At 38.7% G+C, this 15,262-nt stretch overlaps 1 protein-coding gene across 1 annotated transcript in view; it reads left to right on the forward strand.

Annotated features, from left to right (window-relative positions):
• The window catches only part of cntln (centlein, centrosomal protein), a 58,099-nt gene extending 44,498 nt beyond the window's left edge, over nucleotides 1-13,601 (forward strand). Inside the window, exons 9-14 of the mRNA XM_073842632.1 lie at nucleotides 156-282; nucleotides 506-643; nucleotides 999-1,184; nucleotides 4,984-5,154; nucleotides 5,529-5,603; nucleotides 12,811-13,601. Of these exons, the coding sequence (XP_073698733.1) occupies nucleotides 156-282; nucleotides 506-643; nucleotides 999-1,184; nucleotides 4,984-5,154; nucleotides 5,529-5,603; nucleotides 12,811-12,921 (808 nt within the window). The 3' untranslated portion in view covers nucleotides 12,922-13,601. The remainder of the gene's footprint in view (nucleotides 1-155; nucleotides 283-505; nucleotides 644-998; nucleotides 1,185-4,983; nucleotides 5,155-5,528; nucleotides 5,604-12,810) is intronic.
• Nucleotides 13,602-15,262: the final 1,661 nt, after the last annotated feature.

The following is a 15,262-nucleotide window of genomic DNA, read 5'->3' on the forward strand; positions in this document are numbered from 1 at the left end:
ATGTTTGAACTATTTAGGAGGAATCTGGTTACAATACTGCTGGCATTTTATTTGTTTTCTCTATGTTTAATTATTCATTTCCATTTGTTAATTTTTAAAGTGAGCGAGTCCACATAAAAAAACACTGATGTTTATGTGCATATGTTTGTGTACAGGGTTGGTGTTTTAGAGAGGGATGTGACGATGAAAAGGCAGCTGGTGGAGGATCTCAGGTGCAGATTAAAGATTTGCCAGGACTCTGAGAAGAGCCTTAGAGCAGTGACTGAAGACTTGGAGAAGAAAGTAGGTCCTGCTCGAACAACAGATACTGTACTAGCCATGGCAACAGCCTTGGAGCAACCTGGAATTAATTATTCTCTCTGCCGTTATTGATTGTGTCACTCATCCAGAGTCTGAACTTCCTAGGCTTCCACATTTCACTGTCTGTTTAAAAATATTGAAGTAATTGAATTTTCGGTCTCAGCGACCCCAGCCTTATTTAATAACAATTGCTTTTCTTTTTTAGATGAAATCTCTCACTGAAGAGTCAACTAACCGGAAAGCCCTGGTCGACTCTCTAAAGAGAAGATTGACAGTTGCCACTACAGAAAAAAAACAGCATGAGACAATCAGCCAAAAACTCAAAGAAGAGCTTCAAAAAAAGGTTTGAGAGCATCTATTCATCACTCAGTAATTTTAATGTTACTTCAGTCATTTTTTTCTGGTGCTTATCCTGCACTGTATTGTAGGGTTTTTTTTTCTTCCTTTCTTTTTTCAATATTTACCTAACCTAATTACCATCATTCTCGTTTGATGTTTGGCCTCAATGCCATACTTTGCCCCAGTTTCATCTTCTATTATTGATCTGTGGGTTTATTGTGTTATTTTACTAGATGTCCATTATAGACCTCCGTTATGTATTAGTAGTGTAATGTCCTAATTCGTTAAATAATTGTTAGAAGTTATTTTAAGTGTGTTTATTTTGGTGGGATTTCTGATTTCTGCTTACATATGCCCAGGAGCAGAGAGTGGCCGTCCTCCAGGCGCGCATAAGCGAGCGCGATCAGGCCATGGCTGAGCTGGAGCAGACTGCGTCTAAACAGATGCATGGTTTGGCCGAACAGAGCTCTCAGGCTTTGGAAACACTGCAGAGAAAACTCACCCTCGCCGAATCCCAGCTGCACCAGTTCCACACATTAATTCAGGTATCTGAACTGTCAAACATTCAGTTTGTCATCATTTTAGTTTTAGGCCATTTGCACTTGGTGTTAATTTAGGTCTTGATTAATCCAATCAGCCGATACATATTAGTTTACACCTGGAAGTAACATGCTTCTCAGATGTGTCTCCTGTGATCACTTGTGATTGGATTTCGGAAGTATAGAAAAGACAGTGTTCGCGGATCATATAGGTTAGGATGTGATAAAGAGGAAAGAAGGGGAAAAAAGAAAAGTACAGAAAATTAACCTAAGCGAAAAAGTTGAGTGTGAGTTTCATGTTACCTCATGTTTATATCAGGCATTTTAAGGAATTACATACTTTCCATATTTTTTACATTAACAGTACTGTATGTAACCAGTAAAATTGTTTAAAATGATGGTTGATTGACAGGTAAGTAGGCAGCCCTTGTTGTGCTAATGATATCAGGACAGAATAGCGTTTACATTACAAATGCAACAAGGTTATTTGCATTTTTTTTAATCTTCTGAATGTGGTTTCAGCGATCAGATCGCAACAAATTTTGCACCTTTATTTACCACTCTCTACTTGTGATCAGATCACCTGAAACAGAATGTGTAAACGGGGTGTTAGATACGAGGCATGATCAATACGCAGACCCTAGAGAAAAAAAATATGGATTTGATTCTAAAATTCCTTTGCAAAAATCTGTCGTCAAAAGCCAGTGTTTTTTTTTTTTTTTTTTTTTTGTAGCCTGTGGTTTCGTATAGTCAACATAGTTAACCTGTAGCTGATTCCTGCTAGTGTGTTAATGATGGTCCCTGTAGACGGCCCAGCTCTCTGGCCTACATCCCCCTGTCATGGATTGATGAGCTTTGAACATGCCATCCTGTCAGGAAGCTTCAAGAGGGATCTTTTGGGATGATTATAATGCCATTTGGGGATCCACCGAAGAGCTTTGTTTGAATTATGCAAATGTATGTGGCCATGAGTAATTGATAACATGTAGTGTATTATAGTGCAGGTGCAACAGGAAGGTTTTCATGCGTTTAAACTCATATAGTTCAAATTGCATTAAATGCTTGTTGCAGTAGTAAAGACATCTTTAAGACAGCGTGCTAGATTAGTATAACATGAAGTCATTAAGACATCATTAACACAGCCATATTCAGCGTCTACTTGTGTTGCTGCTAAACATTTACTTCCCCATTCAAGTGGGGTCGAGAGTGAAAATGCCGAATGTCACAAAAGATTTAAGATAAAGTCTAATTTATTTTCTCAGTAATTTCCTCAGTAGTTTATCTTCTAATACAATCCAGCGTGGTTTAATGCAGGTAAGTCATTTAAAGAGGAATTTTTCTCCTCCGCTCCTCTAATCCTTCTCCTCTGCAAGAGAACTGGTAAATTGGCCCTGTGGCTAGGGTGATTGTGGGTAAGAGCCCTTCTCCTCTTGGCCCCCATCACACTATTCTGCAGCTCGGCTGGCTCTCGAGAAGCGGCCAGGGGAGCTGTGCAGAGTATGTGATAAATTCACTTAATCTCTTTCCGGATTTTTCTGCGCACTGGGCTTAGGTCAATTGAATCTACCCTTTGACTAGTGACAGTGAATATCTATTAAGCTTTAAATAAAGTCATAGGCTCTTTTGACAGTTTGTTGATGAGCTGGGCATCCCTCTGGAGAATTTCGGATGTTGCAGGATTAATAATGTTTTTGTAGTGTATGTAAATGTAAAGCAAAAGGGAAGTGAAAGTTCACATTGACCAATTTATCTAAATTTCACAGGAATTTTCTCACATTGTGGAAGTCTAACAATGATTATTTGCATAACTCTTTCAATTTTCACTCAAGCTTATTGCTACATATTATGCATTGACATGGCATTTGTATAGCAGTTGTCAGACTCGAGACAGAAGGTGTTGTGTTTACCTCCGCTCACAGGATTTAAGGAGAAAAGAAGTTTTACATATACAATTTATCTTTAATTATTAATTATATTGTACTTAATGACATTACATTATTTTCTTCTAATTTGTTGAATAGACCTCTTCCATAAGGAACATATTAATAATTTCTAAATAAAAAAATATTTGAATATTTTGTGGGATAAAAAAATGACAACTGTCCTGATTTAATAAAAAAGGTTCATTTAAAGGATGAAATTTTTATAAGAGAATGTATAAAAAAGTAATATTTTGCCCCAGATTATCTGATTTTTGGACAGCTGTATTTGTTTGTCTAAAGCATATAGTAAGAATTTTGGATTGCCAGAAGGTGGTGTTGTCAGGGCTCTTAATGTTTTTTTTATGTCTTTAGACAGAGAAGAATAGTAGTTGACTGGAAATTAAGCAAACCCCCACTAGTTCCACTGTGGCTTGTAATGCTGTTTTTGAATTTTGAAAAAATAACATATTAACAATAAACATACTTTGGAATCGAACACAGTGAATGTCTATTTAGAAAAGGGCACCCCGCCCCAAACTAAAATTGTGGTAAACAGAAGACCCATGTAAATGGGCATGGGTTTTTCTATCTGTTTTTCTATCTGTTATCTATACTATTGTCATTTTCAATTTTCAATTATTTTTCTTATTTTTCTTTTGTAATATTCGTAAAAGTAAATTGTAAAAGCTAAATATTGTTTATCAACACATTCTTTGTATTGTACATACAAAGAATACATATTGTTTTAGTCCTTCCTGCATTAAAAGATAAATAAATAAAAAATAATTATATTTGAACTGCTTCACTGCTTTTTTTCCCCTAAAAAAATATGAAGTGAAAAAACTGGAAATGAACACCCTCATGCTCATGACTGTATAAGGTCAATGACTCTCCTAAAATAACTTTTTTTTCTTGGCAGCAAACTGCACATTTACGCTTCACTGCAGTTTAAGTCACCTCTGCTTTGAAGTACACCTAATTCCCCCCACCCCCACCCGAATAAACATAAATGATTGTTTTTGGAGTTCACACCAGACATTTGCTAGTTAAATTGCTTTAGTTTTTAATAGCATCGCTGCACATTCACAGTGTGTGAATATGAGGACGCAAGACTAGCCTTTATGGAATCCAACAACATCCCCTGAAATATAATGAAGATCCATTTGAAGTATTTATGATGAAGGCTTTATGAAACAAATAACGGTGATGGGGAGATGTGGGAAATGGAGCATGCCCCAAAGAACTGTGCTCTGATCAACCGCGTGTGATTGCTCTCACTTATACTTCTGTGGGTTACCCGGGACCATGCAGGAATCACACACACGCAGACTGTCCATTCCAAGGTCAGGTTTTCACAAGGCTTATGGGGAATGATACAAGAGATTATTGCTACGATCAATAAGCTGAAAATGAAACAAAGGGGAGCTCACTTTATTGACTTTCTCATGTACAGTGGCAGCTTTAACATTTAATTGTCTCTCAGTATTTAGCAACAACTCCCATTTAGCTCGCCCCTCAACGGGCGCAACAAAGAATAAGATCCAGCGTTCCCCACCGCCATTTTAAGAGCGTCTCTTCTCCCCATTATTTACACTCTTCTGAGAGTGTCTCATATAATATGTGGCATGCAAAAAATCAAATAAATCAAAGTGTGTGTTTTTAACAGCTTGGCATGTCTGTGCAATTCCTCTCCAAATCAACACGAAAGCCTTCAAAATTTTAGTGCGCCTTGCATCAAAAGTCAAGGAGTATTCGGCTCTTTATTCAGGCATGATTCAATGAAATCATCCCTAACATTGAGCTCTTGATCATTCCAGATTGTACTATAACAGAAAATGTGTTTATGCTTACGTATTTTTTTTTTCTATTTATTTATTAATAAGGCACTGGCTAATCACTTGGCACAGGATGTACAGGACGCTAAAGCCCATTTGAGAAGAAAGAAAAAGAGTGAAAAAGAAGGAAACAGAATGTCTAAATGCTCACTAGTAAAAGCAGCGTCTATCCTCAACATGACAGAAACAGACCTGGTGGACATGCTGGACACAGATGAGGTCAGTATTGTTGGAAACAAAAAACGTATAGTTACAGAATAACATAGGAATTACAAATGGACAAAAATAAGATTCAGTTCTCAAGTTGTATTATCATTGTTTTTATTGCCAACCAAACATTTGTTTGGAAGAATTCGTACATGTGAATATTCTGATTAGACCTGCCAAAACTGTACACATGGGTGTTTAATGTACTTTATTTTTACTTTATTTTATTTATTATTTTTTTTATGTAATTTCCACATGTTTAAGCTGAACCGCTTTTGGGGTCATCCAGTGACACCATGGCACTCTTACACACCCACACATAAGAAGTTTAAGCATTTTCTTCATGGCTTTTAACGGCATTTCTGGCCATGTTTTGTAATTTGCAGTGTGAGGAGGCGTTTTTGGGTCGTGGGCCAGACACAGATTGGGCTGAACATGTACAACACATCCTTCAGCAGCAGGTTTGATTTAATCAGCAATTCATACTTTTTTATTCAGTATTCACATTTTTTCAGTATTCATAATTTTGTTAATGTGGTGCTTTTAGTGCAATTGACCTTTTTTTAAACATATCCTGCAGATTTTAAAATCAACATATTAATCTTTTAAGGCCCTTTCACACCGTGAAAAAGCGAAACAAATCGGAGATGAATGGTCTATTCACTGGTCTCTATTTGTCAGGCTGAACAGAAAGCAAAATCACGGTACAATAGCTGGTGCGATGTGTATGCATCTTTCAGCTGCTCAGAAGAACAGAAGCATGAGAAACTCAGCACTATTATTTCAGCAATAATTAAAAAACAAATGTAACAGATGTAACGATTAGCTAAAGTGATTTCCCATGTGGAATATAATTTAACATAAATGCTATTTAAATTTGTATTATTAAAAGTATCATATAATTATTAAAGATTTGCATTTCTTTTTTTACAAATCCTCAAAATATAGAATATACAATTCTAAAGACAAATTTGTAAGTGAAAAGAATGTTGCAGAAATTTACATCTGTCCTGATTCTTAAGAATGTATAGTACAAATAAATTAAACCCAGTTCACACTTTTCTTAAAAAGGAACTGTATGCATTAACTACAATACAAATCATTTATCATTTAATATAAATTATTTTAATCTTTTGACAGTCTTAGTTTTTATTTATTAAAAGGGTAATTCAAAAAAGCTAACAAAATGCACATATAAAATTATGGTGAAAGAATGTTGGAGGAACTCATTGTAGGTAAGTGTAAATATGTGCAGAATACAGACAAAAGAATATTGATGGGAGTGATATTTTATTCAAACCATTGGCTAATTGTAGGTTATGCGTGTAGTGTAAAGCGAACTGTAAACATTTAATTTAGAGTAATTTTCAGGCTTAGGCTCAACATGTGTGGAGTGTGAAGGCTGCTGCTCCATTGTCCAGTTTTTAGTGCATGAGCACCACCAAATGTTCTGATATGTGTATCTGCAGCAACTCCAAAGACATGACCCAGAGCAGGAATCTTTTTGGTCGGGTGTGCTTCATAGCTAGGGAAAAAATCAACACACTCAACAAAGAAAAAAACGTAGCTCCCGGTGTGAAAGGCTCAGTAAAAAAGCATTGTTTCGAAATTGAAAATCTTGTTCACGCCGAATATTCATGTTATTCATATTAAGATTGACTGAATTAGCTCACAAGTTACTCCAAATTCCAAACTTTAGCCTATTTTTACATGCAGTGTTTATTTGTTATGAATAAAATTAAATCTCTTTGCAATAATATCTAGAAGATCATTAAAGTATTTATGACTTTTCCTCCGTGTGTGTGTGTGTGTGTGTGTGTGTGTGTGTGTGTGTGTGTGTGTGTGTGTGTGTGTGTGTGTGTGTGTGTGTGTTTGGCTGTCAGCCTGAAACGTGCATCTAGTATGATTCACATGCTCTGACGTGTCACTACATCGCTAGTGGCTTTGACCTTTGACCTCTGTGACCCGGTCTGCACATCTCTGGCTCTCGCCGCTGGACACTTTAGAGGACTCTGAAGACTGCCATCAGGCAGCTCAGTCTCTCTCTCCTTCTTTTTCTCTCTCTCTCTTTCTCTTGCTTCCTCTGCTGGGCTGTGAGACCCCGAAGCAGCTTGTTAGTGGTGGGCCAAGTATTGATCTGGCAGGTCTGTCGATGCAGGGAGATTGAGCCAAGCTCCACTAGAGACTCTCCACCAGCAGGCTGCTATTGACACACTCGCGTACATACACATACACACAAACAGAGCAGCGGCCCGCAGGAGACTCTTCACAGGCAAGTTGCTATCGACGTTTTCTCGACTCGGCCGACACAACTGCTCACTGTATGACAAGGCTGAGACCAGCCTGAGTCCCCAGAGAGGTGTGCTGACACCGACACGGTGACCTGCCCGTTAGTTTTTCTTTTCTTTCAACACGCTCATCCTGATTTTTTTCCACCCTCCGTCTCCTAACGCGCTCCACAGGGAGGGTGGCTCTTCCTCTGACTAGTGATCAAGCGAGTTTATTGGCAGGTGAGCTTTTTTATGTTCTCTTTTTTTGGGGGGGGGAAGGAAGAAACAGACCACTAGGTCAATGTTGCGATTTGTTTATGTTGTACTTGCATGTTTTGATCTCAACCCAGGCTCATTGGAAAAACACGCCTCTGGCGACATTGCTGCAAATTGATATTACATTGTGTGTTGCACATTTTGCGACACTTTCAAAGTGAAATGTGCAGTAAGGGGCGCTAAAATGATCAGTTTTTTATTTTGAAATGTAAGAAAATAAATGTGGCAACGTTTTGTTACGTTATTTTTTGTACGCATCAGTTAAAAAATAAAATGTTAATGCTTTATCGTGTTTGAAAAAAACATCCAAACAGTATCCAACCGACAGTGTTAACACATTTGCTGAAACAACCATTTTAGCTTGCTTCTACAGGTCTTCTACAGGTCACTCCGCATCGCAAGTGTAATGCTGTACCAGGTGTGCTACCGAGCAAGTTTACATAGTCAGAAAAGCTATACGTATGGAGCTGGTTGTGTGATGCAAATGTCAAAAGTTTAGTTTATTTATTGGTTTCAAATCACACCTTATGGTAATAGCATTTTGAGGTCATAGTATTAAGTCTTATTAATCGACAATCTGCATCTTGTGTGAAAAGGAATAAAAATTGCTGATCTTTTAATGCCCTCTAGTGTTTATATCTTCGGTATAGGTAAATTTTGGTCACTCGGAGTAAAAATGTAGGTAGAGACATGTTTTTCCAATGAGCATGGGTTGTTTGATCTTCATACGATATTCCAAAGCCACTGGTGTATGCAAAGTTCCATGGCCGTTACATGTCAGTACTACGGCCTCTTTGTGGAAAATCAGGATTGGTAATGTGTGTGTGTGTGTGTGTGTGTGTGTGTGTGTGTGTGTGTGTGTGTGTGTGTGTGTGTGTGTGTGTGTGTGTGTGTGTGTGTGTGTGTGTGTGTGTGTGTGTGTGTGTGTGTGTGTGTGTGTGTGTGTGTGTGTGTGTGTGTGTGTGTTACCTAAGCGAGGTCTTTTCTCTCGCCTGTCAGTCTCTGTGTATAGCGTGAGCTGTCACTGTCAGCCACTAATGGCGGAACTACTGTGACGACTTCCTATTACTGCTGTGGCCCTGTCAATACCGCAGCCATCACTCCAGTGCCACATGTCAACGTAACAAGCTCATGCATGTCAGAATAATGTTGGGACTCGGTGAGTGCGTTTTGAAGAGGTGCCTTTCACTCTCATGTCATTTTATCTGCCTGTCTGAGTCGTGCAGGAAAGGAAATCACACAAAAGCTTACGGGCTGTTGCTTCTGATCTGTTGCCTTTGCCACAGTGTGTTTCCGCTTTGCTAGCCTCAGATAACATTAATGAACATATTTCTCTCTCTCTTTGGATATCTCGCTTTTTATTTCCCCTTTTCTTGCCACGACGTGCTCCAAGCACCTCTAAACTCATTCCCTTCTCTCTTAATGAGACAACAACACTTCCTCACTTGAGGGTCACAACCTGGGAATAACATCACCAACCTATAAGCATTTAGTCCACAGTGCTCCCTGCGGCTTTACGTGTCAGGCCGTGAATAACCCATCCTATGCTGAGTGTCCACCCGCAAACCCTCATCTAGCCCAGGGACCCCCTTTCGCCCAGTAGCAGTAGACATTTAATTGCTTGCGTTTATTTGTGGATTCCTAATTATTGACTAGAGGTAAATTATAACACCACGGCCTTTATGAAGAGATGGAAATGACTGTTAGAGCTAATGAACTGAGCCACCCTGCCTCTAGTCATTTATCAACCACATTCATCTCGACCTGACAGCATAGAGTCATTTCAGAAGTCGTGGCCCCCCTCCATCCTCATATTATTTCATGACCAGCAAAATATAGATTGTAATGCTGTAATTTCAGCTGTAATATTTCTGTTCTGTTAGGCTTACGCTGAGGGGAGCATTTCGATATTTTTTTTTTACATGTATATGTGGTGATTCGTTTTTAGAGTGCAAAATAATAACCAGCTACACGGTGAAGGAAAGTGGCACTACGTAAACTTAATTTAATTGCTGCGGCAATTAAAGCAGTGACTGGAATTGGCAGAGCTGCAGCCCACAGTAATCATTGTGTCAGCTTCCTTTTTTTTTCTTTTAATATTGGAGCCAATACTTAACTCAACAGCTTATTTCCCCTACACAGATTTTCAAGCCCCCATCGTTTAAACATTTTTTTAATTCTTTAATTTGTTCAGCAATATAATTTTAGAAAACATAAAAAAAAACATGACTTTACTACACCCTATTTTCTTTTTTTTTTAATTTTGTCAAGTGCTTTTGTAATTGTATTAGGGTTTTTTTTCTATATTTCTATATAATTTCAGTTTTTCATCTATTTACATTTTTGTCTTTCATCTTTATTTCAATTACTGAAAATAATTTTAATAGTTTTTGCTTCAGTTCTAGATTTAATAAACAATTACAACACTAGGGGCCATAAGTTAAAAAAATATATATGTTGGGGTGATTCAATAAAGTAAAAAGCCTCATTAATAGAATGAAATATTACAAAGTACTTTATTGAATAGAAAAGAAAAAATCATGTTCATGCAGGTTGTAAAATATTCTGGGTTGACTTCCCAAAAAACCGATACACATGAATTAATAATTCATGATATTTGTGGAAAAAAAAAATCTAAATGATTAAGATGTTACTTTTTATGTTAATGGTTAAACCCCATGATATTTTTAAAAAAATCATTCATTTAAATAAATTTTCTTTTAATAATAATTTTCAAACCTATGTGAAACCAACATAAATACAAAGAGTACATATATCTACTAGCTTTTAGAGATTGTGGAACCTCTTGTTCATCATTGACCGCTACGGCATCATTCTCCTTCCATGTAATGACCGTCACTCCATATGCATTCATCAGTACTGGCGATGTCAAGCACCAGTGAACCTAACATGACAGCATCGTCAACAGACCACTCTGCTCTGAGCGTGATGCTATTGTTTGATCCTCATTCTGCTCCCTCCCCTCCATCAGTTCCTAATGAGAGAGAAAGGGAACAAAGACTTGGGGAGTGCTCCATATTTATTCTACAGTGTATTTAGGTCAGATCTACCGGCTCAGGTTGTATAGACCTGACGATGTAAGAAACAACATTTAAAAAAGGAGTTTTAATTACAAGTATCTGTAGCCCCAAGTGTCCAATTCCCTTTCATATTGGTCTCCAGTGGTTTGAAAGGGAGAATGGGAAGAGAGGCATTGCAGGGTGGGTAATTACTGGCACAGAAGAATAGATTGGTGCTACGCTTGATTTTCTTACCTGATCTCTTGTTTTCCCACATGTGACACATTCATTATCTTCTAATCAAATGCAGACTTTAGTAGGTCTTGGGTGTTTTGGTGGTTGTTTTTATTTTTTTTTTTCTTATTCCCACGTTCAATAATTTTGATTTCAAATTAATTTTGTGAAGATCAAAGATCAGAAAGCTTTATATTCTTCTGTGATCATAGAACGCCATGTTTTGTTTGTGTTTTTTTTTTTTTTTAATCAGCCACACTTCATGGTGGCCTAGATGTGGGAGAATTCTTCAAGGTGTGCGGAAGTGGCATCAGAAGAACTGTTTGCAGACAGATTTTAGTATTTCTTCAGCACCCCACAGGGAAACACAGGAAGCGACGGTGCTTCATAGATATTTGACTTAAACCGCAGCACCGCTTTGCGTAGATCTCCTAAAACATCTCGCTGATTTTACACAAATATACTCCTGGTTTGCGCATAAACCGGCCTCACAAAAGCTACTCTTAAGGCCGATAACAAAAGGAGCCTTATCAATCCATTTAGAGAGAGTATCCGTGGGTGTGTGTCTTAGCGGGATGAAGCTCAGAGTGTATTGTGACTGGGCCTGTAGCTTCGCCCCAGGCGCCTTCACACTCTATGAAACCAGCGTCACTTAATTGGACTATAAAACACCTTCATATTGTTGCAGGGTTTTTTTTTTCCCCACTTCTCCTCAGGCCAGGCCAGTCGATTCCGAACCAACTCCTGGGCGTGTTAATGAAAACGCAGCCCAAAAGAGCTTTGTTGAATAGTGAACAGCTCACCGGGGCTGTCCAAAGGGAGGAGATTACCTGCTAAAGCAGCTGTTACATGATAATGACGGAGTCTGCCGTCCCCGTGGGCCTGTTTCAGCGAGCACAGCCAAGATGTGACTTAGGCCTCCCAGGCTAGCGTGGCATCAGATGCTGCAACATTTCTGTGTTGTGCAGTAAAATGGCAGATTTTTAAGAGTAATTAAATAATATTACATTCCTTTGCCATAACCCCTGCAGCCATTTCCTCTGTAGTTGAAGTTTAGCACCGCTCAAGCGGGCTTTTGATGAAGTCAGCACGGAGACCGGCTTCTACTCCAGTCTACCTGCCCCAGGGGAAAACACTGCTCCCTCTCTCCCTAATGAGACGCACACTTTTCTCCCTCCGACTTTCTTTCCTCTTCATTTGCGATGCATCTCTCTTGCACTTGCGTTTACACGTCTCTCTTTTCAGCCTGACACACAGGCTTCTGCTGGATTCTGCTGGAGTTAAGACCATTTATTTTTCTGTGCGAAGTCGCTCAATGAAGAGTATAAAAAATGCATGTTACTGTGTCTTTTAGAAAAGTTTAATTCAATATTTATGGATGATGCAGGCCTTTGATCCCCAATGCTAATTACCACAGAGTCCTTGAGAAGGTTTTGGGGGGGAAGAAGAAAGCGAAGTCAGAGTATAGGTTAGAGCAGCCTCCGCGCTTGGCTTTAGCGCAGAGCGCACGCCACGGGTTTAGCATCCCTTCCTCGTTCCTTGCATCGCTAGGAGCAGTGGCAGGCCGTGAGTGGCGTGGCAGCAAATCAAACCTCAAAACAATCCCATTTACTGTTGTGTTGGGCTGGTTTTTCACAAAATAACCTCTTCTGGAGATTGAAGAAAAGCCTTCGTGACCTGTTCCTTGAATTTGTTCCTTGTCATAATTAATCAGAGTGAAGTCTTGAGTTTCATCACAGGTTAGAGTCGTCATCAAAGCCAAAGACACCCCGGAGAAGCTGTCTGGTGTCAAAAAAGGCAAAGGAAAAAAGCCTCTCTCTTCTTTTTGACAGGTTTTCTTTTCTTTCCCCCTCTCTCTCTCTCCCTAGATCCCCTCTGCAAGCCTGCTGATGGACGCCATGCTGGTGAAGATGAAGGAGGGCAAAGTGCTGACAGAGGAACTGGCTGCACTTACAGCTGCAGTCAGCAAAAACGCCTGACCGGAGGAAAAAAAAAAGACAGAAAGGGAGCAAGAGACTGTAATACTTCTGTAAGATGGAGTGTGCCCTGCATGGCAGCGGAGGCCCCTTGTCTGCACCGTACTCCACCCGTTTTCTGCTCTTACCCTCTATGTGCCTCACACAACAAACTCTTGGATGAATGATGCAACGTAAAGTGCTTTGTATGATATGCCTTTAATAAAAAGACATTGATTTGTTGGCAGATAAAAAGATACAGTACTTGAAAAGCAGTACTTGTTATTTGAATTTTATAGATCACAGAAACCACTTTTTGAAATTGAGTACCAAATGTTGGGGAGATTACTATTTCTTTATTTCATCTAGTGTTTTACTTGAATGACATTTATTGTGTAATTGATTTTTTTTTTTTTTTTACTTGGACATAAGAATATTTTAGACATATGTCAGTGTAAATTCACACCACTATGTATATGTTGCCACAGCAGACTTCAATCAAAATCAAGGCTGAAGTTGCACCATCAACACAGAACTCATTCCTACCAAAAAAAAAAAAAACATTCTGGTCACATCATCTTGCTCATCTCTTTCTTTTGTGATTGCTCAAATGGATATTTTATGGTGGTATTGTTTGTTTTGATTGCATTCAATGATCAATAATTGTGCACAATTTTAAATAATATAACCTTATTTAGTTATTTTTTGTGACTGAATGAGTTGTGGATCAACCATTTTAATTTCTCAATAGGACATTTTATGAGAATGCATTTAATGAAGAGGTTTCTATTAACAAAATGAACAAAATTGCTAGTATGCAAATGTATTTATCACCATAATTGAGACTAGACCATGTTTCTATATTTTAATAACTGCTATCCAATTCACATTCGAGCACTGCATTTTCTGGTTCCATATAAGTAGATGCAGATAAGGTGTAAAATATATACACTGTATCTACAAGTTTATAGTGTCCATACATTTCAGTTGCAGAAATAATGATGTGCAATCCATGTTTTAAATATGAAATTGAATACTGAAAATATGATAAATATTTTCTGGCAGAATTTGTGTGGTAAGAAACCGTCCTTATATTTTAGATTATATACAATTTCATTTTCTCCATTGTTATTCACTCTTTTCCCCTTTGCATACAATTAGAAACCTTGTAAAGCCATCCGTTCAAAAATTAACCATAAGAATTCGACTTTTTATCTAATCAGTTTTATGCTAATGATGTCGTTTGCATTTATCTTTTTGTAAAGAAGGATTAGCTCAAGACTGTCCTAAGCATCTCAGGGACCAATTTATCTGCCACCCTGGATCAGGGGGCCCTTGTGGTTAATTACCATTCGTTAATGTAGTTTGGATCCTTTCTTCTTCGAATACTCGAGAGCATGCTATTGTAAATATTTGTCCCATATAAATGTGCTGGTTTCTAGTCACTGTCCTCAAGCATAATGTGTCTAATGACAAACATTAATAACTTACAGCTGGGAAAACTACAGAGAGGACTGGCGTGCGGCGTGCGCAGGAATAGCTGCACACAAATTAGCACGAACTTGATGTCTCCTGCCTTAATGCATACTGCATAGTCAACATGTTTGCGTACGCGCTCCATCCGCCTGCCGCAGCCGCTATTTCTGTGACATTCAAATGCACAGAGCTCCCTGAGGTTTAATTAACATGGCCTTCCTCAGCCACCCACTGAAATTGAAAATATAAAGAAACATTCAACCCCACGTCTAAAATCCAAACTTGTGTCGTGTAATATTTCATGTTTTGAAAGAAGGAATGAATCCTTTCCCTTTCTGTCTCTTCTTGCGAACGTCTCATTAAGAAATGCACCTTAGGGGACCGACTGATCAGGACTTCTAAATGCTAGGATTTTCCCTTTCCTCCATCCCTTTGTTCCTCTTATCATTTTATCTCTCTCTTACACATTCATTCGCTCAGTGTATTTTTTTCTTTCACCCTTAATCTCTCCTTTTCTTCTTTTTGATAGTCTTGGCAGGTTCCTCTGAGAGCGGGGGCTCACCTCCCGCTGTGGGTAGCTGGGTGCCACAGGGGCTGTTGGGAGTGATGATGAGGGGCTGCTGGAGCCTCAACCCATGAACCTCCCCCTCCCCTTTTCCAAAATCAATAACGGAGACTACTGAGGTCTCCTGCAGCATTACTGGAACAGGTCCATCACAGGTCATAGCCGAATCACTGCTCAGATGAAATGACTGAGAGGTCAAATTTGACAACTGAGGCTAAACATGTTCACATTCATCTGTTTGAAGTGCATCTGGGTGACAGGAATATATTTATTCCATCAATTAATATGTAAGACAACGCATCTTGGTAAGCTTCGTGAACAAAG

This window comes from Garra rufa, chromosome 6 (genome assembly GCF_049309525.1).
Source record: "Garra rufa chromosome 6, GarRuf1.0, whole genome shotgun sequence".
NCBI lineage: Eukaryota > Metazoa > Chordata > Actinopteri > Cypriniformes > Cyprinidae > Garra > Garra rufa.